This window comes from Chelmon rostratus, chromosome 19 (genome assembly GCF_017976325.1).
Source record: "Chelmon rostratus isolate fCheRos1 chromosome 19, fCheRos1.pri, whole genome shotgun sequence".
NCBI lineage: Eukaryota > Metazoa > Chordata > Actinopteri > Chaetodontiformes > Chaetodontidae > Chelmon > Chelmon rostratus.
Window position 1 is genome coordinate 2,073,356 of NC_055676.1, and position 23,141 is coordinate 2,096,496.

Here is a 23,141-nt window from a genome sequence, read left to right on the forward strand (position 1 = left end):
CTTATGCAAGTGGAAATTAGAGCTCGTGTTAAAGTCAACAATTATTTGGATGTACCAGTGATTGAGTCCTGACAACTGTTTTGGCAAAGTAGACAGATTCTTTCCAATGCTAACAAATCTGTTATTTAATCTTTTAATATTTCCTCATTAGCAAAGAGCAAAGAGTCCAAAACATTCAGGGAGCAGTTTTACTGTTTTTAGCCAGCACTGACCGTCACTGTCACCAGTTCAAATAATGAATGTCACAGCAGCAGATCATATCAGCTGCTGCTGATTAAGTTTAATTCTGTGAGTAATTCAGTTAAAGAGAACAATTGGTTACAGCAAGACAGAGTGATGCATCTCCTCTCTGGCGGGTAACGTCACATCAGTTCCAGTAGTTCCATCCTGCCAGTTAAACTTTTGTCATTATCAGATAATTATTTAAGACGATTAACCAGTATTTTTAAAGTTGACCCTGCAGTATTTGGATTAAGTATCTTGTGAAAATAAGTTTTGCCAAATTTAATAAGCCACAGCTGTTAAATAATGGGCCAGATACATTTCATATGTTCTGCTCCTTTGCAAATGTAAATAAGTGGATTGGATTCAGTATCATCACATGCCTCATAGTTAGATCAGGGCCAACAGAACTCGATTGGGACATCCATAACAGTAATAATACCAATTTCCAATAAGATTTACATTATTTATGCAGTCCTGTAGTTCCATTTCTACCATTCTGACTCTTAGATATTTTGAAGAAAAGCATTTCTCAATATTTCCTGCAGTTCCTTGTAGTAGGGGTGGGCAGTACACCAGTTTCAGTGGTGTCACTTTCTGCCATGACATGATTAACTGATACCATCATTACTGTGACAAATGTTGTAGAATGTTAAAAATATTGTATTTTACTGTGGCTGGGATAACGTGCAGGCGGGGGCTGTGCACATAGAACTCGAGTGACACCCACTAACTACCATTTTCCTCACTCCAGTAACACAACGATGTGGAAGGTAATATCATGAGGAATGCACACCAATTCCTCTGTTGGCTGCAATCGTTCTTACATAATATACTTTGGTTTCTCTGCCAAATAAATGCTGTTGAGATGCCTAATCCTACCTCATGTCTGACTCTGAGAGTGAATCACATTACATTTACTAATTAACCCACATGATGGGGCAGGTCACCAAAACACATGTAGGCCTGTATCTCATTCTCACGTCTCCTTGGATCTAATAAACACATCAGTTTTTTAAATCATTTTTTTCTTTCTAAGATATGTTGCCTTACATTGTTAATACAGTGGAGAGGTAGAATCGTGTTTCTGAGGTGATTCTTGTCTTACTTTCCTTATATGCATTGACTATGACTCGAATCACACCATTCTTCTGAATGGTGGAATCATCTTAGATTTCTTTCATGCAGTTATAAAATAAAATAAAATGTTATTATAATCTTAAATTGGGGAAATTAAAATGTTACAGCCATCCAAGTATAAAAAGAGAGGCAAAATACAGGAAAGATCAAGATATAAAAGGATACAGAATAAAAAATGAAAATCAACTATATTTGTGTACATTATGTGCAAGATTATAAGAATACTGTTGCCGATATTGAATTATCCCTCAGTTGCAGGTGTGTGTACAATTCATGTGTCCAAATTTCAGATTTGTGTAAATTCTACAGCAAATTCTGGTCTCCTTATTTCAAGACTTCAACCCTCATGGGAGACCCATGCCTTGCTCTTCAGTTTCATAATACATTGAATGCATCAAATTAGTTTTTAACTGTAGACCAAACAAAATGCGCGGTTTGTTTGCCCTCAGTGTACAGAAATGTGTATCACCTCCATGTGCTTGTGATCCACATGATGGATGAGGACATAATATAAACCATACAGAGCTCATTAAAACATGGCTTTACAGCGCCATGAGTGCTCAGGGACTCCATGATGTACCTTTTTGGCAGTCACCATCGTCCCTATATTTAAAAAGTCTGCAGTGTCTAGTCTAAACAACTACTGCGCTGTGGCACTCACCCCCAATCTGATGACATGCTGAGACAAACTGGTTTTACAGCACTTAAGAAAAAAAACGCCCCATCCAGCCTGGACCCTCACCGCTTTGCATCCATTGCCAACATCTGGTCCTAACAAATGCAAACAACTGCATTTCTTTAGAGACTTACTAAAGCAAAATTCCAGTGCAAAGTTGTTGTTAACTTTTACAGACGATTGATAAAATGCATCCTGATTGTTAACAACACATGCTGGGATGTGCATTGGCCAGGACAAGAGCGCTCTGCAACTCTGAAAAAACTCATTGGTATCTGCTAATCATCAGTGATATCTGTGAGGTGCCTTTGCAGACCCCAACTATACTACTAAAAGACAAAACCAGCCACAGTCTGTTCACCCTGCTGCTGTCTGACAAGCGATACAGAAGTATCTGCTGCTGTAACACCAGACTGCAGAGCAGCTTCTTTCCTCAGGCTGTCAAACTCCTGAACTCCTCTGCTGCACTCCACCATAAATAGCTTTTCTTATGACGTATAAAGGGACTACAACTTCCATTGTTCATTGTGCAACCCTTTGTTATAGAATGACAAACGAACCTTGAACCTTAATCAAAAAAACAAACAAACAACAAGTGTAGATCAGCAGATGCAGCCCCAGAGACACACCAGCAGCCAGGTATCTGGATGATTTCTCTGATGCAGAGACTAGATGTATAGGAGTGTTATTCTACTTGGGTCAAGATGGAGTCATCCATTTATATGGAAACCTCTGCAGTTTGTAAATAGTCATTAAATGTTTTTGCCATAAGCTGGTCACTCACCAAAAGCACCTGGTCGCTCTTCAAAAGCTGTTCATGGCTTGTGAGTGTGATTCCATTCGAGTCCTGTTTTTATTCAGTTGAGTTTGCTTTATAAGGATTTGTCAACGTGGCAGACAGGAAGCCCACAGATGAGAGAATAAATAGAACAGTCTTTTGGTGTTTAGAAGTTTGACATCTGTGGCTAATACAGTGCAACTAAGAATCAGGGAACCTGGCTGACGGAAAGTACATTAGTCTTATTTTTAGTTAAATGAACTCATGTGATTCACAGCCGCTTAGACCAGTAAAATTCTTACTTGAGCTTATAGTTATTAAGCGGCTGACAAAAACATGCCATGAGTAAGTTAACGATGCCGCTAATAACAGTCTAACAGTAGTAACATGTCACCCATTCCACTGCAGCGTCCTCGGGGACCAACATATTGATCTTTTTCCATGGAGTCATGTCTCATGGGCTGGCCAGCCACATGGTGGGATTTGTTTGTGTTGGTTACCATAGTCACTGCTATTGTCTCTCTCTCTCTCGGTCTCGTTTCCACCACTTTTCACAAAATTGCATAATGACCATTCACACCATTTGTTGGAGTTAATTTGTACAGCGTCATAGAGTTATTAAGTGCTTGTCACTGGACTGACCGGATGGGATTGTGTAGTAAGGGAAGGAAAGTTTTCAGTTTCGCTGCATGTTAATTACAAAAGCATCTCTCTGTGCCAAGAGTGTAACGTGCTGCTTTCATGATAATACGCAGGACATACGTGAATCATTTAGGAAGGAAGCATGTGTCTGAGCTATTCTATGGAAATGTTTGGTTTAAAACAGCATGTCGCCTCAGGGTCGACATTTGCTGTCTGTCACCATGACAATCTGCTCACAAGCTTCTTTTTTCTTACAATGACGTATTTTATATAGACATTTTTCTCATTATGACACATCAGCTTGTCTTCCAGTTAACATTTCCCATTTTGATAAATTAGCATTAGATTATCAGTATTTTTCAAGTGTTGCAATGACAACAACATGCAGTTAAAGCCTTTAGAGAAGACTGTGTAGTCTGTGGAGATCATTACAGTATCTTACAATGGCTGTAGCGCAGTTTGTCGCTGTACGGACAATAAACATTTGGGCTTTTTTTGAATTCCTGAGTGGTCTGAATTATAATCCTCCCACTGACTGAAGAGTTCAGTGGCCACATGGCCATGAATTTGTGCAAAATGTCGCGGTTTATTGTTTGTGGAATATCTTTTGTCGTTTCACTGGAATCCAGGACTGAAGCATGCATCTATGCTCTCTGGGATGTAATTGCATATTTGTCACCTGATCCTGTCGGACTAACCTTAAAGGGCCACTCCACGCAAGAGTCAATTTACTCATCATAGTCATAGTGGAAGCTGGGGTGTGTGTGCGCGCCTGTGTGTGCGTGTGTGTGTGTGTGTATGTACATATATATAAAACCTGCTTTGTAAGAAAAGAGCAATTCATCAAAACTTCTCCTTTGCTTTTATTGCTCCTCATGCTGGTCAGATGATCATTTGGAGTTATATAACACGGCAGGAAAAGGCTGTTCTGGCTGTGTCCACTGCCTTGTTGGCTCTTTCAACATAAACAACTGTCATGCTCTTCGCATGCTGCCAAACAGGAGAATTTGGTTTACTCACTCTCTCCTTGTGCAACAAGTGAGTGTAAGATGGCATGGTGGACCGAGCAGAACATGTGCACGGACAAGAACAAGAGAAATCCCACGTGACATGATGCATTCACTCACTTTATCCATCGCTGAGTGGAAGCAGGGCCGGAACAGTCTGATGGTGGCGCTTTATGTGATCATCCTGAGAGTATTAGCTCTTTTGAATGATTATGTTCCATAAATCATCTATTTTTGGAAGCTTGTGACTGAGCTTCTCATGATTGAATTTTCAGACCACAATCTGGCTAATTCATCCCAGCTGCTCTGTTATGTCTTAGCAGCAGTTCAAGTAGTGGAGTAAGCACACGTGCTTAAAGATGAGATATGAGCTAACATCAATCACCCGGAATATGACTTTTAAAAGGGGTGTTTGGACATGTGCAGCATCTGTTTGTGAGGTCACAGCTCTCCTGCTTTTCCCTGCTGTTCTGGACCTGCCAGTTCGACTGTGTGTGCAGTTTAGCCTTCCTAACAGCCATAAAAAGACAATTATATCTACATGTATTAAGCAAAATTGAAAATTGACACTTTAATCATCACCTAAAATACAGATGACAGATAATAGTAAAAACCAACATAAAGTGTGTTAGTAAGGTGAAGTTCCACCACAGGCCTCCAGAACAGCTTCAGTGCTCCCTGACATAGATTCTACTCCACTGAAGGGATGAAGAGCATCCTTCCAGAAGATAATCCCTCATCTGTTTTGATGATGATGGTGGAGGAGAGCACTGTCTGACTGAATGCCACTCCAAGCCCCCCTATAGATGTTCACTTGGGTTGACATGTAGTGACTGAGAAGGTCATATGATTGACAGAATTTCTCTCATCAAACCATCAAACCAACCATCAATCTGTAATCTAGCATCACAGCGGTAGCCTTCTTAGTTTGCACACCTTGATTGTCACTGGCTACTTGCTGGTCATGGGTTTAGAACTTAATCAAATGATAATAATGGTGCACAGATGAATAAGGGGATATTCTGACAACTGAAAATAAAAATAACACAATTCATCCTGTGGGAAACATGAATGTGATCACTAAACTTCATGGCAACCCATCCAGTAGTTGTTGAGCCAACTGTGTGACTCTGATTCACATCATGAATGATCTCATCATAGTTGTGACATGTCAGTCTGGACCTGCGTGGTGGACCAGCTGACCAACATGGCCATTCATGTAGTCCTGCTGCTAGCTTGACTAGAGAGTAAATATAAAGGGAACAAATCAAGATTAAAGATAAAAATTCTTCCACTAACTAATGTTCCTTGGCTAATTATGAACACCACCTTTCAGCGAGGACATTGAGCAGGCAACCTCCAAAAAATCGTTTTGCTTTTCATTTCGCTTTTGGTCAAATTAGACACAGAATTGCTCTTAATTAGCCACAGTTGATTTAATGTGCTGCTGCCAGTGTCATTTTGACTGTTGAAAGTGACTGTCAGCACCAACTGAACGCCTGGGAACTTGGCGGGTAGTTTGCTGGCAGTGAACTGGATTCAAAATGGAGCCAGTCAAAACCCCACTGCTCCGCCAATAGAGCAGAACAGGATAGTTATTGTCATTTTCCGCACAGTGTCTGACTCTTCAAACAACGTTTAGTTCAACTTTTTGTTTGAACATTTTGCACTATCACTGCAGAATGATTTCTTTAACCTCTCGGCCTCATGGCCTCATGGGTAACCCGTTTACATCATCATATATCATTTAACAACATTATAACATTACAACATATCATGTCTGACTATCAGAATGTGATAAATAACTAACATATAGTATAGTATAACTGATTTTGAAACAGTGACATTACAGATTTTGTAGACTTAAAATGTTAAAATTGTTCGCTATGTGGCTGCGCTGACGTCATCACTATGTGGAGAATAACATTTGTATACTTTCAGTGAATATTCATGCACCGTATTTTGCACTATTTAGGTGAGTGTGCAGTTCCTCAGAAAGCAAACTTTAGAGGCACATTAATGCAGCTTTTATGCCAGAGAGATCACATTATCCTGCTCCTTTACATGGATTCCTTTAATTCTAACTGTACCACGTTGTTTTCTTGATTACAAAATTGCAGCCGAGGAAACATCTTCCTCTTGTTTTTAGGATAGAGTCTAATTTAAACAAATTCCATAGACCATCATCAGCGAGAATTTATCTGTTTCCCCACCAAAACACCCAGCAGGTTCAATCAGACACAGCTGTCTGTATGTCCTCTGCAGTGTTTGAACTTCTCCTAATGCAGCAGTTTCTACTTTTCATGAGCCTCTTCAGGCTCATAGTACTTAGTACCACAAAATAACTTACAACATACGCCGTTCAAGTCCGAAGTATTCCAAGATGAACATTCTGCACACAGACTGAATGGCCCCAGTGGGTTTCCAGTGAGAGGGAACAGAGAGTGAGTCAGAGCTTCCACCGGCACTTAATGCACATGATAACACTGCGTCAATTCAGCAATCTAACACAGTGCTGCCAGGAGGCAGAGCTGTGGCTGGACTGAAGCTAGGATTATATGGGCAGACCTACACATTCACAGAGATACGGATACAATCACTGCACACGTCGAGGGCTTTGGTTCCATACGTAAATAATGATTTTTACATCGAGGCTCATTTTGTGTCTCACTGGCTCCATCTATTGGATTTGATGGAAAGTATTTTTAAAGAAGAGCTGATCCACATAGTCACATTTAAAATCGACTATATTTTCCCATGACAAGAGCTCTGTAACACTGACAAAGGTCTGGGTTACCCAGCATGCAAAGCAGCACTGCTAGAATAACAAAGCCTTGAAATGTTTTGTAAACCTCTGTATTATTAATGCATTAAGCCTTCCTAGAATCATTTTTGTTTATGGCCTGATGCTCTCTGATAGATAATGTATGTCCATGCTAAAGAAAGAGCACCGTGCTTCATTGTATTATCTTTGCTTAGTTCAGGCATCTTTTTAGGAGAATATTAAAGATGCCATATTATGCTCATTTCCAGGTTCACACTTTTATTTTAGGTGTCTACTAGAATGGGTGTACATGCTTTAATGTTAAAAAATGCACCTCTTCTGAAATATTAATGTGACAACTGCACATGTTCAAGCAGGAATCTGATCCGTAGTAGCCTCGGCCTCACTGCTCATTCACTCTACCATTACCGGCCACAGTAGCTCGGTGGTTAGCACCTGAGCTCGATCCCCTCTGGGGCAGGGCCTTTCTTTGTGGAGTTTCACGCTGCACACTGCTCCTTGGGGATGTGTTAAATGCAGAGAACAAATTTCGCCGTTTTACTGAGATGTCCTGTTTTCTGTGTTTCAGGTCTGTCTGAAGTATCTGCCTCTCTGAGGTATAACCGGCGGCCTACCTGCCCTGACGCCTCTGTGGGGGTTCATATCCCCACCCCACCTCCCTCTCACCACAGGAAGAGCCATAGTCTGGGAAACAAGTGAGTTTAATGAGCCTTTGCCAAAGTTAGATTTTAGTTGTTGTATGAATCAAGTCCCAAATATATAAACCCATGATAAAGTCTAACCCTTAAAAACCTTAAAGTCTTCCTCATCAACTCCCAATGCGTTTTAGTTGTTAAGTAAACACTACTGTTTCTGCATTGAACATTTTTCAAATTTTCATTTTTAGGCTTAGTGTCAGTTAAAATATAGAAGGGTGTGTAACAGGGTTGCCCATGCCTACCCAACGTCTCGAAATTTTGTAGTATGCATGCCTTTACCACCAAGAGCTCACTGACTCAGGGGAGATAGAACCACACTGTAGTAGTAAAGTGTGCTTTGGTAAAAGCTAAAGGTTGCGTGCTCCACATTCAGTGTTTCATTTCCACAGACAAGCAGCTTGCACAGAACAAGGCACAATGAGAACTGGGGGCCTAAAAAAAAGTGGTTGATTTTAACGTGTAGGAACACTGGGACCAAGCTCAAGGACTAAAATGAAGAACTCCCACGTGACCCTGTCAAACACCTTCTGAGCGTCTAGAGAAATTACAGGTAGAAGATAACAAGACAGCTGCACGATACGCTTCCTCGCCACAGTGCCCATACCACACAGACCAAAGGGAAGAGCAAAACATTAGTACAATAACACAGCACACTATCCACCATCCAGTCGACGTGGCCATGCAAGCAACACAGAGCAACAAAACACAGCCAAGCAATGCTGATTAGAACCATTTTACACATGCAGAAATGCAGAGCTGCAATAAGAGAAAATATGACCATCATGATGTTGATCTTGCTAAAATGTTGAAAGGTACAGTTACAAGTTAGTAGAATGGTAAAATCATACACTAAACACGAAAGCGTGTGTGTGTGTGTGTGTGTGTGTGTGTGTGTGTGTGTGTGTGAGTACAAAGAGTTAGGTGACATCATGAAAACATACATGTTGATGTACAGAGCATTTCATTGGTAAAGTAATTAGTAACTACAGATGTCAAATAAATGTGGCGGTGTGAACAGTACAGTGTTTCTGAAGCAGAAGTCTAATAAATGAATAAATGTACTCAGTTGCCACTGACAGGTCCATTCACCTTGCTCCTACATTGTTTGTCATTCTGGCTGCCATTACTAATGTGCTGAATAGATGTGTGCACATAGCTCTAAAATATAATAGGCAAGTCTAAAGTTCACTCGTAAATATGTGAACTGATACAGATACTGTGGTTAAAATTGACTTTAAAACCCGTCTGACTGCTTGTGTTGCTTGCTGTAATGGAAGCCATTGTGTCCGTGTACAATCTGAATGTTCTCAGACCTCAGCCATAACATCGATGGGTAATATGATCTGAAAACTGTAAAAGAAAACGGAAAAGAAACAAGACTCTGAGCTCCAGTGAAAATTTCCCCATGAGTGTGAAATGCATCGTAACAGGTTTGATCTCCGTCCACAGTATGATGTGTCAGTATGGCATGTCAGAGAGCAGGAGTGCAACGTTTCCCATAGAGAAAGCACGACACCTGCTGGATGACAGCTTCTTAGAGTCTCAGAGTCCAGTCAGGAATGATCCTCACAGTACCTCTGTGTCCAACGGTCTGTCATTAGGTATGTATGTGCTGTATGATGCCAGTAACGTTCATTGATATTCTGCCATGACAAATGCAATAAAACTTCTTATCTATTACCAGTTTCTGCTGATAATATCTTTACAATGCCTAACAAGGCATGCCTAATTAAACTTGAGACCAAATAATAAACCTGTACTTTATTCTTGTGTTTTTTCTAATAGGCAGCAGTCAAAGCTCTTTTGGGGAAGAGCTGTCACCTGGAATGGAGAGGTGAGAGCCAGTCATCACAGACTATATGATTTGCATACCTACCTCACACATAATCATTTAATCCTTAACGGTTTTAATCACTTTGACAAATAATTTGCTTACAGCATTAGATTGTTCTTAGCTCTTAACGGGCAAAATGATCCGATTGAAACCCCTTCACCACTTCAAAGTGATTGTAAACCTACAGTAAGGTTGTGTTAAAGATGAGACCGACAGTAGTTATTTTTCTAGTAGTCACCAAATCCCATGAAAAGACTAAACCAGCACTGTGTTAACACTATGTTTCTCAATACTTTGGGGCTTCCCTGCCCTGTCTGTGGCTGTCATCCCCAAGCCCAGCCCACTGGTTCCTTTTTTTTTTTTTTTTTTTTCTTGTCATTCAAATGTTTATTTGTTTTAACATAATATCTTTACAAACATTTTCAAATGTCACAGATGTAGCGTAAACAAATTATTAGTCTGTTTAAGAAAATAAAAGGAGAAACAAACAGGATATAAAGAAAAATTAAATAATAATAATAACAATAAAAAAATTGAATACATTTTAACATTAATAAAAATAAGAATAAAACACTCATCTACATCTACAACAATACCTATCCTTCCCACCACTTAAGTCCCAAATGGCATGAAGGAATGTGCCCAACTCCTTCTGGCATTTCCAGCATGTATTATTAAAGGGAGTTAAACCCATTTTAAACAATTTCAGTGGTGTAAAATAATATCTATGTACAATCTTATAGTGGATGAACTTACTCCTCGCATCCCTTGTAGCCCAGCCCACGTTTGAAATCACTTCTTGCCATACACCTTCATCAATCTCACCACCAAGATCCTTCTGCCATATTAGTCTCAAGTTTTCACACATTCTTACTTGAATATTTGACATGTTTCTATAAAATAGTGAGGCGGAGTGCAGCGCATGGCAACAATTGAGAAATTCTTGGACCTTGTTTTCTCCTTTTTCTGCCCATTCTAATCCAAAAGTAGAACTCGCACTACTCCTCAACTGTAAATATTTCCAGAAATCCCCTTTGTCTGTTAAATCATATTGTTCCTTAAGGTCCTTATATGATATAAATGACTGGTCCCTGTAGAGGTTATTGACAACACGTATCCCTTTTGTCAACCATGCACCCCAGAAACGTCTTTTTCCCTATACAAGTTGAGGGGTTATTCCACAATGAAGAATAACCCTGCTTGGGCCGTGAAATCCCCAAGATCTTGTGTGCTCTTGCCCAAGCCCACCGAGAATGTTGTAAGATTAGGTTTTCCTCTTCCTTCTGTCTGCCTATTCTCCTCTGTGATAACAATTCTACAATGTTAAACGGAGCTGCAAGTTCCTTCTCAATCTTAACCCAACTAGGGCTTGAGCCATAGTCTGCCCAGTGATTTGTTATCTTGTTCATTTCAAATGATATGCTATATAATTCCATGTTTGGAAGAGCCAGTCCCCCAATATCTCTTGAGGCACAAAGTTTCCTCAAAGCAAGTCTGGGCTTTTTCCCATTCCATAAAAAGTCTATAATCACACGATTAAATTGTTTGAAGATCCCATCAGAGATGGATACTGGTATCATCATAGAGATGTAATTAAATTGTGGAGCGACTACCATTTTAATAATATTAATTTTTCCCCACAAAGTGAGGTTTAACAGTTTCCATTTGTCCAGATTTGTCTTAATGTTTTTAATTAAAGGATCTGTATTAATAGAGATGATATTTTCTAGATCTGAACATAATCTAATCCCTAGATATTTCATTCCAGATGGGATAGCCTTAAACTGGAATGTAGAGATTACTGATTGACTGCACCCTCTTGATATTGGCATACCTTCGGATTTTTTTCCAATTTATTTTATAGCTTGATAATTTTGAGAATGATTCGATTGTCGACAAAACACTAGGGATGGACACTATAGGCTCTTTGATAAGTAATAAAATGTCGTCTGCATACAGAAACATTTTTGTCTTATCTGTTGACCCGGAAAGAAATTGTCAAGTTAATTTTGTATTAAACTATTCAAGTCCAGGTCCTGTAGTAGTGATACATTTCTTTAATTTCTGTCATGTCTGCCTGCAAAGCTGCCAAGAGCTTCCCGACTTGTCCCATCTCTTCTGTAGCTTTCTCCAGGGACTGTTGCATGGCGGCCAAGACACCTGCGCCGTTAAACTCTCCTTTACCGGTTCCCGTCATAGTGCCCGCACTGTCTGTTAGCCTAGCGTTTGCCCCGCTAGCTAGCGGGGTAATGGTGCCGTGTTTTGTTGCTCTAGTTTCCATAATACACGAGTTGCCAGAACTCCCAGTGCAGTTAAAGTCTAACCTAACGCTTTACCAAGATTTAGACTACAGCCATTTGAATTAAACTTGCGTATTTGGGGTAAATTGGTGGGTTAATTGGGACGTATCCACCTAGGCGACCATCTTGCTCGGCGATGTCATGTGACCCCCCACTGGTTCCTGTTGAAGATATAAACCTTTTACAAACATCTCACTAAGATATAGTTTACTTTTAAAAAGGCTCAGTAATTTCCTAAAACAGTTGGTCACTGTCGCTTTTACAAAATGTTACTCAACCAGGAGAAGACACCAACAAGCATTTGTTGGGGATTACTTTCAGCTGCGGATGAATCCACATTTGGTGCTCTAGTGAGTATTTGGGGCAGCAGGACAGTGTGTGTGTGTGATTGAGTTAAAATAACATTTATGTATTTTGACAACATTGGAGCTCTAGGAAGAGGAAGAGGAGAAGATATATCAGAGTTCTTGTCATTAGGAAACCTTTATTGTTGGTTTCAGTCTGCTCATGAGATTTGTTGACATGAGGGAAAATGTAGATTATCACCAGATTTATCCTTTGAGATTAATTTGATTTGTCTTAGACATGTACTCCTGTGCCAACAGTTTGTATCTGTGCCTCCAGCAGATTCATCGTACATATAATATCGCTGTTTTTGAATGTTGCCAACATCCTACGTGAAGTTAATCACACTGTATATCTATGTTTGTCCAAGCAAGAATATATAAAACGAATTTCCTTTGTATCTGTGAGTGTCAGATTAAAACAGGCTGTGGTTGATCAATATGGCCACATTTGGTGTCAGAGTGTTAAGTATCTCAGAACATGTTTGAACTAGCTTTAGTGTACACTGTGGGTTCTTCTGGTCCAATGAGATGCACTGAATAGTTCTGCTAACCAAAAGGCCAATCCTATGAGCCCCTCAGACTGACTGTGACGATGTGTGACAAACAGGGGCCGCATGTACGCAACACTGGGCCCCAATTGGAGGGTCCCGCTTCGCAACTCCCCCCGGAGCCGCAGCTATGTTTACAGGTACAGTGAAGTGGGAGAGTAAAATCACTTTGAATAAGAATGAACTCATCTTTGCTGGAGAATAGAGCCTAGACTCACTCTGATGTGTTTTATCTCACCCCACCCCCTCACTGCATGCTGGTGGAAGGCAGGTGTCATTTTGAGCTCAGCTTTGAGGAATGAAACGGCTGTGGGCTGTACGTTCCACTTAGTAGCTACAGGTACATTGGCTAAAGTTTGTCCAAAGTCTCTAAAGCGTCAGTTCACCAAATTAATTCATCAATTAATCAAACAAAACATGAAAGTGTCAGAAACCTACAGAGCTGGGTGTTGTGTTTGATCCCTATGCCAATACAATACCCAGAAACTCTCCACATGACTACAAGAGAGAAAATGTTTTGTTATTTTTGGAATTGGGGTGAACTGATCCTTTAATTACAGTCCAAAACTGGGCTTAAAACATTTTACAATGAATCAAGTAAAGTGGAAATGGTTCAAAAGCTTTGAGTGGCAGAATACCTTCTGTTTGCATACAGTACAGTGATACTGTAGCTGTAGGTTTGCTTTAGCCTAGCTTAGCAAAAAGACTGAAAGCACATTGAAATGCTAACTGCTAGTGCCTTCAAGTACGCCTGAATCCAAAAATTACACACAAAATACCTTCTTTCAAATTTTAGTAGGAAAATTGTCATGAAAATTGGGACACCAACAAAAGACAAACAAATGATAACTTCCCAACTTTCCTTGGAATCTGGGTCGTATACAGAATAACGAAGAGGGAAAAACGTTTTCTGCTATAATGCTGACATGGCTGTAGGCTCAAAGATCAGCAGAATGTCTTGATATGTTCTATAAATGACAGGTAACCCCAGTTAGTTGGGTCACTGAGAACAGGTGAGTGTGATCAGGTGAGATCATGACTGTGGCCTGTGACAGTCACTGCAGAGGTGGTGTGCTTTATGTTCATCTTGTGTCTGTCTTTTTCATCAAACTATAAGAAAAGCTAACTTTGGGAACCATGATAACCTGCATGCGATCTTTCTGAGAAGGTCATTCACTGTGATTGTTGTACACTGCTGTGTGAACACACTGTAGTTTTGTGTTCATTCCAGTTTGATGATGTTGCATTTATTCTGCAAAGGCTATATGAATATCCGGACTGGAGTAACATGTGGCCACACCCCCACATCTAAGTGCAATGAATCCTGGTCTATGTAGGAGGATGACAGTGGAGAAATGAGTCTGCCTGCTCAATAGATTACTCATAGCTGAATGTACTTAATACATTTTCTACTGTCAAACTTTATTGTAGCTCTACTCGACACCACCTGTTATCCACACACACAAGAAAGATATACACCACCCAAGTGTCACCAGAATACAGTTTCCTTTGCCACTGACTACTTTTTAAGCATTAAATCAGCAGAGGGAGGGTGTGTTTTTAATAAATCATCCACTTATAGGACTAGTTCCTCTTCTATACTGTGGAATCAGTTTGGTTGAAATGAAAACCTTCACACACTGTAGAACATCACTGTCCTAACAGAGCATCACATGCTGTCAAACAGTGACTTGTACACACTGAACTCTGAATACTGAAGAGTTGTTTCAGTTGCTCATAGTGTTTTGTGTTTGCATCCTTTCTTCACTTCCCAACATGCTTAGCTCCTCTGCTGCCAACTCCTGCTATGGATGCAGCGAGGCGGGCAGTGTGACCATTGAAGGACCCCTGCGAAGGAAGACGCTGCTGAAGGAGGGACGGAAGCCCAGGGTAAGGCCGTCTTTGATTTCACTGTGGTTTAAGCCAGTTTTCTTTTCCCTTTCTTCTGACGACAGTGAGGAAGATCTTCCTGGCACATCTGTTTATTTTCTGTGTTGCAGTTGTCATCGTGGACCAGATTTTGGATCACTCTGTCTGGATCAACACTGACGTTCTATGGGGCGAAAGCACTGAGGGCCTCTGAGAGGAAACATGTACGTTTGATGCTTAAAGAACAGAAACAGCATGAAACTGCTTTATTTGAGGGAAAACCCAAAGTATAATATACAACTACAGTAGTCAGTGTACCACAGACCCTCAATATTGAATACTGCAACATTGCTCCAGTGTGAGTCTAGAATTGATGCTACTAGCCACATTAGCTGGGGACCAGCAAAATATACAGTAAATATATAATAAATACATAATAATGTCAGAACTTACAGGTTCTAAGTTTGAAGTCTGTATTAATCCATCCTTGAGCTTCAGCTTTGAAGTGAATCCTGCTTTGTTTTGGCCCTAAAAACAGTCCAAAGTAAAATAAAGACTGCATACATATAGCCTTATAACCTAGAGATTTCCAGTTGTTGTTGTGGGGACATTTCCATCAAGTTAATTCACTTCCTCGAATGGTGGGAGTAGATCAAGACTTTTGTGTTGCTTCTTGCGGACAACAACAGACAAATTGGCGTGCGTTGCTTGTAATGTTACCCTCCACGTTACTGGAGAAAATAGTAGTAACTGGATGTAACTCCACTTCTATGAGTACATGTGCAGTAAAGTACATTTTTAGTATGCTTCAGTATTCATCACAGTAATGACAGCATTGCAAAATCCATGTCGTGGCAGAACATGACACTGACAAAACTGGTGGAAAACCCACTCCTAGTAGAGCTACACCCCACAGCAGCATCCACTGTAAGACACTTTGATTTATTGCAGCTAAGACTGCTCGAATGTGTTTATTTTTCACATATTTGCTGTGAATCTGATCCACTGTCATCTGGTGTTTGCCACAGTACAAGTCCAGCCCATGTAAGAAGGTGTGTGTTACTGGATGGATGGTGGTACTGCCAGATGACCCTGCCAGACCCAACATCTTCCAGCTCAACGACCCAGACAAAGGTCGGCTTCGCACAACCAACAGAGCACCTGCTGTTTTCTTTGTCCATCATTTGAATTCAGATAATCATACAAAGCAATTTCTGTCACTTCATAGGCAATGTTTACAAGTTCCAGACAGGATCCAGGTTTTCAGCGATCATCTGGCACAAAAACCTGGAAGAGGCTTGTAGAAGTAGTAGACCTCAGGTATGTTCAGCACATGGACCATGGGTCAGCTTTGGTCAGATGAAACCACTCTTTTTCCAGAGTAGAAAGATGAACAGAAGTGGAAATATGCGGTCTGTGGTCTATGATATATGGTCAGCAAAACTATAAATACTTCATCAACAGAAACAGAGACATGAACAAAGACTCTTCTCTCTCTCTGTTCTGATGCTGTGTAGGTTTATAATTGATTAATTCACTTTGTATTTAAATGCATGAGGATATGATAAAGAAAACACAAATTACATAAAGAACTTAATCCAACATGTTGTATTTTCTATGAGAAAAATAACAAAAGAAATATCCATGCATAAACCCACATACCTGCATTAGTGGAGAAACAACACATTCACAGGGTTTCTCTCATGTACATGCCCTCAGCACCTGTATAACCTCATGAGTAAGATCACTAACTGCTACATGCTACAAACACAGTCTCAACAGTGCATGATCGTGGCAAACTTGGATGTTGAATTTCAATACAACGTCAGTGTTTGGGTTGTTTTTTTCACTGTTGACAGAGCTAGCAGCTCCCTGTTTCTGTATTTGTGTTAAGCATGTATTCTGTTCTCTCAACAGATACCAGCAAACCTCATGTCATTTGAATGAGAGCAGACCAGAAGGACATTATTGTGCCAAAACCATTTGTTTGGGAAATAAAGACTGAATGATGGAGCACAGTGGAATTTGATGGTATCTACTGAAACGCCAGTCAAGAAGCATTTGACAGTATAGAAGAAGCTCTCTACTGATACTGAACGTGTGACTGCATATGCCAACGTACCTGCTGTCGGCGAAGACATCAGGACTAAGTGTAATGTAAACTCTGGTCATTGGAATACTTTGGTGAGGATGTCCCTTGTTTCTTTCTCTAGGCTTCATAGTTCACGGTCATTCGTTATGCTGCTAAAAACATGTGAGCAAGCACATAGTTGTTGTTTTTTTGTTTTTTTTGGCCCATGTTGGGTTTCTGTTTGGATGAAAAGATGCTTCAGTGCACAAATGTAGACATCAGTGTTAGTCGACTGACGTTTGGACGGTTTGCAGACCAGTGTTATATGGCCTTCAAATGGAGCTCAGGTTTTACACATGGAGAGCTGAGAGAGACCCCCCTGCTGTTAAAGTGAAACTGCTGTTGCAATGTTTTTCTGCATTTCAGCATCATACCGAGAAGGAGGAGAAGGGAGGGAAGTGAACGTTTTGATGGGAGTTTGGATGGGAAAAGGTCTGCAGATGTGAGCATGAAAAACGTGACTCTGTTTGAAGGCCTCATTAATACCATTAAAAGATCAGCACTGTAGCAAAAAGGACAGACGATGAGACTTCATCACCTTCAGTGCTGTGACATACAGCTGGACTGAGTTTGTTCCAAAATAAGAGAATTAGTAGTTGTACAAAAACAGTATGGAATCATGATGTTGGCTTTAAGAGCCAGCGTTGAATTGTTGGTCAAATGAAGAAGCAGCCCTGGATCAGTTCACCTGTTCACCCCCTGCTACCTCAGCTGGTAGTCCTCCTGTAAAAGCTGTTTGCTGATGTACATAACAAGGTTTACAAATCGCAACAATTAATATTTTGTACAGAACAAATCAAATCGTGTCAAACACCATGGAAACAGTCCTGAACAAGGTGATAATTAAACCAATAACACAGCCAGCTGTTGTCTACACCAGTGTGTCGAGGCAGCTGGTGGAGTGAATATAAAGCAATTAACATTGAAGTACCAAGCTTTCAACAATCACGTGTGTGTAAATACTGTATTTATTTGTAAAAGAGTTTATTTTTTGACAGTTGGCCATCAAAGGGAAATGGTACGATGAATTATCTTTGTTCGCCACCTGCTGCAGGAAGCTGCTCCTCAGAGAGACTCTTGGTGGGAAGCCACCCTAAAACAGATTGTTTGATCTCCACCTGAAGGACTCTGGAATAAGGGAAGACTCCATTAGCGTTGGTACTGTTAAGTAATCATGCTTTAAAAACAAAATGTTATGTTGAATTGAAAGGATAATTCTGCTTTAATACGAGTTGGATTGGACTTTATTTTTCGCAATCATTCCTGTCGGTAAAAACGACATGACTCCGAGGTAATTATTGAGACGTGGGAACACAGCAAATGAAGTTTAGATATCTGTGGGTCTTGTTCATTAGTGAGGGAAACATGATGCATAGGATGGACAGGTGGATAGGTGCTGCGTCTGGTTGGCTTGGCTCATCCACAGAGATTGGAAGAAGGCATCATTAGGGTTGGGTCATGGTAGAAAACAACCAGTATGACGTTGTCCAGTCATGTCTAAAGGCAGCGGCTTCCTCGCTGCTCTGAGCTGCCTCAGAGGACTCCACCCACCTGACACTGTAACTTACAGATGTTGTCAGATGCAGGCCACGCGAGTCCGGACATTTGACAGAACGAGCATTGTGTCCAGCAGTTTTTCTTACTTTCTGAAACAGCCACACCTGCTCTGCGCACTGATTGGCTGGCTGTGTGGAGGTATGGAAGCAGACAGTGTAGCTACTTCTAACTACTTCAGTCACTGTTTTCAAGTACAATTCTGTGCAGCACAAAGAATGCCTCAAAGAAAAGAGAGACACATTTTGACAAGTGTGCACCGTTTATCTCCCCCCTCTCTAGGACAGGTGATCTCTTCACCCCCACCTTCCAACGTGGCCATGCAGAACACCTGTAAACACTTTCTCCCTCAGACATGGCTGGATGACACTTTGTGTGATGTAGTTTGTTAAGCACTGCGGTGACGCCCGGTAGGAGGTAATAGAGAAGAGAATTCCTGCTGCTGTGCAGTGAAAGAAGTCAGCTGAGGTGGTTCTGGCGTCTGATAATGATGCTTCCTGAATGCCTCCCTGTGGATGTTTTTGGGGCAAATTCAAGGGCAAGGACTGAGGCAGATCCAGATTGTCCCATCCGGCTTGGTAATGCCCTGGAGGTTGTGAGAATGACGTAGGCCTGGATAAACAGTGTGAGATGGATGGACAGATAGGAACATGGCAACATCACAAAACATCACACATTAAGTCAAATGTGAGCAATCCACCGATCAGACAGGTTACAGTAACTTATCAGGAAGACAAAATAAGGTGAAAGTTCAAATTATCATTATTACAACCATCCAACGCAGTTTATGGGCCTGCTTGCTACTTTCTGTTGTACTTCCAATAGTTGCGTGCAGACACTGTTCAATGAGGAATATTTACAACACATCATGAAATAAAGTGGTTTAGATGATCTGGTTAGTTTGTGGTAACCTGTCTGATCATCTGATGTTCCCAGATCTCTTTATTACTTTCGGGGCAGTTTTATCGTCATCATACTTGATGGAAACGACGGCCAAAGCTGTGAAAAGAAGATCGAAGTTGTTATAAACTGGAATTATCCTTTGAGAGTAGAACTCAGAAAATGTTGATGTTAAACATTTACTAGTGGATGTCATATTGTTTCCCTGTTGTAAATCATGATAACTGTCCGTCATTTATGATATGAGTTGTAATGGTGGCAGAAAAACAGGAATGAAATCATCACTTGTCGAGGATAATCACTTTGTTAAGAATATTATCAGTTTAGTATTCTTTTTTTATTATCGTTTCTTTTTGCAGATCCCATTCATGTGTTGTTGACTAAAATCTTTAGTGGACTAATAGTCAGGATTTCTTCAACTAGTCTAATTTTTCTCTCCAGAATTATTATCTGCCTTCAGATGGATGCAGTCATGAAGGCTGTTTTAAATTCTAGAGGACCATAGTGGTGATAATATCTGTTTAAGCCCATTTACTACAGATCATATACTTACACTTACAACACAGCTGATCATTCTGCAGATCGTGCTGCTGTGTTTCAGAAATTGGAATTGACTGTTTTGATCGTTTCAGGCATTCAGTGGATTCCGTTCAATTTCTGTATGGTAAGAAAATCAATTAGCAAACTCTTGCTTGACTCTTGTAATCCCCACAGTGAACATTAGCGCATGCCGGACTGCTACATATTTCCCATTATTATCTTATTTCAGATATATCCGGGGTATGCCGTGCATGTCAGTCAAACAGTAACAAGATTGATAAGATCAGTAGAGAAACATCAAAGATACCTTTGAGGTCATTTCGACACATTTCATAGTTTGTCCACCAGAGAGCAGTGAAGTCTCCTGTTAGCCATGCTAGCATCGCGGCTTGAGGGATAGCAGTATCAATCATTCAGCTGTTCAGGTTCCCATTGAAAAAAAAATCAGATTCTAAACAAGTTCAATTATAATGGTTTTGGTGATCCTCTGACTTTTCATCTTACTCCATCACAAGGTCAATATTTTAATTTGTCCAATTCTTTGGTGTATGACCAACCAGCTGCAACACTAATGACATTCCTATTAGCCTCAGCTGTACTTTGTGTTTAGTGCTACTTAGCTAACATTCTAAACCAAGATGCTGAACATGATGAGCATTATACATGCTAAATGTTAGCATGCTAGCATTGTGAACACGTTGACATTAACATTCACCTTAAAGGATTGCTGTGCGTAATAAAGCCTCACAGCGCAGCAAGTATGACATGAAATACAAGCATGAGAATCAGTCATTTTGGATAGAAGTCCTGGAAACAGAAGAGGCACACTGCACAGAGAACAAATAAATACAAAAATACGTGTGACCCATCGTGTCCTCTTGATGGCGATCAAAGTGACAAGGACAGGTCATGAGACGGCTAAAGACCTGAGCTTTTCTTCCAAACTTCTGTCAGGCTCATCAGGTCTGTGTTTCTTTTAGTCAGTGGTACATTACTGTTAGGAGCTAATGTAGTGTAGACTGTTCAGGAGTGCAGCTTTCATGGGACGGATTACACAAGTTTCAAGGGTCTGCTAATTGACTAATTGACTGTGAAATTGAATGGAAACCACCGGCTGCCTAGGATGATAATTTTGGCTATAATTTTCCTCTAATCTGTAGGGAATATTAGGCATTCCTCATAAATATACCATAAAATGTCCACTCTTACCACTTATCAGCTGTGACTGAGCCTGTGTTTTTCTGTACTGTTTAGTATTGTACTGTTTGATTGATGCAGTTCAGCTGAACAAGGTGTTCTGCACTGATTTACATTGCACACATTTTGAATTCGCTCGCTGTCACGTCACTCCGCTGTCGCTGGATATCAGTGCCAGTATATGTTCCTTGAGAACATTTGATTTTGCACAAGGCAGAAACAGCATGGTGGCCCCCAGTACATTCACTGTATAATGTTAATGCTGGGATCGTGGCAGAAAGGCTCTGCTCATTTGTCTTCAAAGCTTTCTGCTGCTATTGTTTGTTCAGTCTACTGCTGACCTTACTTCAGATCATAGTGGCTGCTGATGTGTGTGTTAGATAACACTCTAAAGGAAGGCAGGATGTTGCTGACAGCCATCATGCACACATAAACAGTCAATCAACAGCAATTAAATCACAAGCCAAAGAACCACAGCCTCCAAAACATGAGCGTGTTCCACTGAAGAACTAATACACTTTGCCATGATTTAACTTGAATTGTTAAACACTGGACTCATCAGTTTCATGCCAACTATGTGCCACCACAGTTTCCATTTACGTGTCTCTGTACAGTAAGTCAGTCTGATTTGACGGATCGTTGAAAGAGTGGTCACCAGCAGGCAGACTAAGCTTTATCAAGTGAACTGTACCTGTTAGATGAGTGGGTTTAAAAACGCACATTTTTCTATAATTTGTTCCTAAAAATAATTCATGCCACTGCCTTGTCAGCATGTGCCAGGGACTTTTCCAAAATGCAGCCATCAACAGTTTAGACGCAGCTTGACCCAACATTTCTCTCACAAATCACCAATTTAGAATCAATTCCCTCATCCCCCCTAAGTTTTTTCTACAACTGATTATCCAAATACATTTGATGCAAAGTAGTGTATGTTAGCATCAGTGTGTACATGATTACATCGTATCACTGTCCAGTTTGTTTTCATGAAGTATTTCAACAAGTATTGCTTCTTTCAGTTGTTTTTGATACTTATGTGTGTTGGATCTAACTACACAGACTCACAGCAGTTTGTGGAAGTCGTGAAATGTAATCTATGGGATTGATGTGTTAGTGGCTCTCAGCATGACTTCAAACGCATTTCATTGGAAGTATCTTTCAGGCCTGCAGCACGCCCACCGTCAATCTCATTCCACAGTCAAGTTAGCAATAATAAATCTGAAACATAAATGTGCAAATATGCTATGTTAGATTTTCAAAATAAAGCTTGCTTGGTTTCAGATAAAAGAACTGCTTCCTTGAAACAATCAACATTGACTATTGGTTTCACACAGGAGTCAGACCTGGTCTCTTCCCGAACCACTTCACGATGTGGACCTTATCCTTCTTTATACTGTGTTTGTCCTGAAGTCCTGCTGAGTGTCAGACCATTCGTGTCCATGTTCATGAATCTGTAGATCACATTTCCTGACTACGTCACAAACTGCCTTGATGCTGGGCTGGATCCAAACAGGTTTCCTCTGAGCAAAAAACGGATTGTGTTCTGTGGGACTTTGCATGTATTTTTGTGTACAAACTTTCTAGTGTTGTAACTGTGAAAAGATAACCACTGGGTCGTGATTATCAGTCTGTAATTATTTTGCTAAGTTATTTTTTACCATGGCATTGCTATTTGTTGCTGTATTTTTCAGCTTCGGACACTGAATTGGGAATAAAATTTCTGTACAGAAGTTGTTTCTGTGGTGCGTCTGTACTACTGTCACAAGCATTAAGCTGTCATAGTCTGGCTGCTCCTTTGGTAAACTACAGACACTGTGAATTATTATCATGGGGAAATGATTGTGTAGTTGATACAGTGTTTTGTGATGCATATTCCCAAACACATTTTCAATCAGATTTGCACAAACCACTTGATGCACTGGTGCCTGGTGCATGTGGACCCTGGAGTTCTGGAGTTTCAGGTCAGTTTCCTGCTC

General features: G+C 40.5%; 1 protein-coding gene across 2 annotated transcripts in view; it reads left to right on the forward strand.

Annotated features, from left to right (window-relative positions):
• LOC121622656 (ras-specific guanine nucleotide-releasing factor RalGPS1-like) overlaps positions 1-22,895 on the forward strand; it is a 99,776-nt gene extending 76,881 nt beyond the window's left edge. For both annotated transcript variants that reach the window (XM_041959520.1, XM_041959521.1), the window contains 9 exons: positions 7,819-7,945; positions 9,398-9,549; positions 9,734-9,782; positions 13,037-13,117; positions 14,762-14,867; positions 14,978-15,070; positions 15,875-15,980; positions 16,075-16,166; positions 16,764-22,895. In XM_041959520.1, coding sequence (XP_041815454.1) covers positions 7,819-7,945; positions 9,398-9,549; positions 9,734-9,782; positions 13,037-13,117; positions 14,762-14,867; positions 14,978-15,070; positions 15,875-15,980; positions 16,075-16,166; positions 16,764-16,793 — 836 coding nt within the window. In that variant the 3' untranslated portion in view covers positions 16,794-22,895. The remainder of the gene's footprint in view (positions 1-7,818; positions 7,946-9,397; positions 9,550-9,733; positions 9,783-13,036; positions 13,118-14,761; positions 14,868-14,977; positions 15,071-15,874; positions 15,981-16,074; positions 16,167-16,763) is intronic.
• Positions 22,896-23,141: the final 246 nt, after the last annotated feature.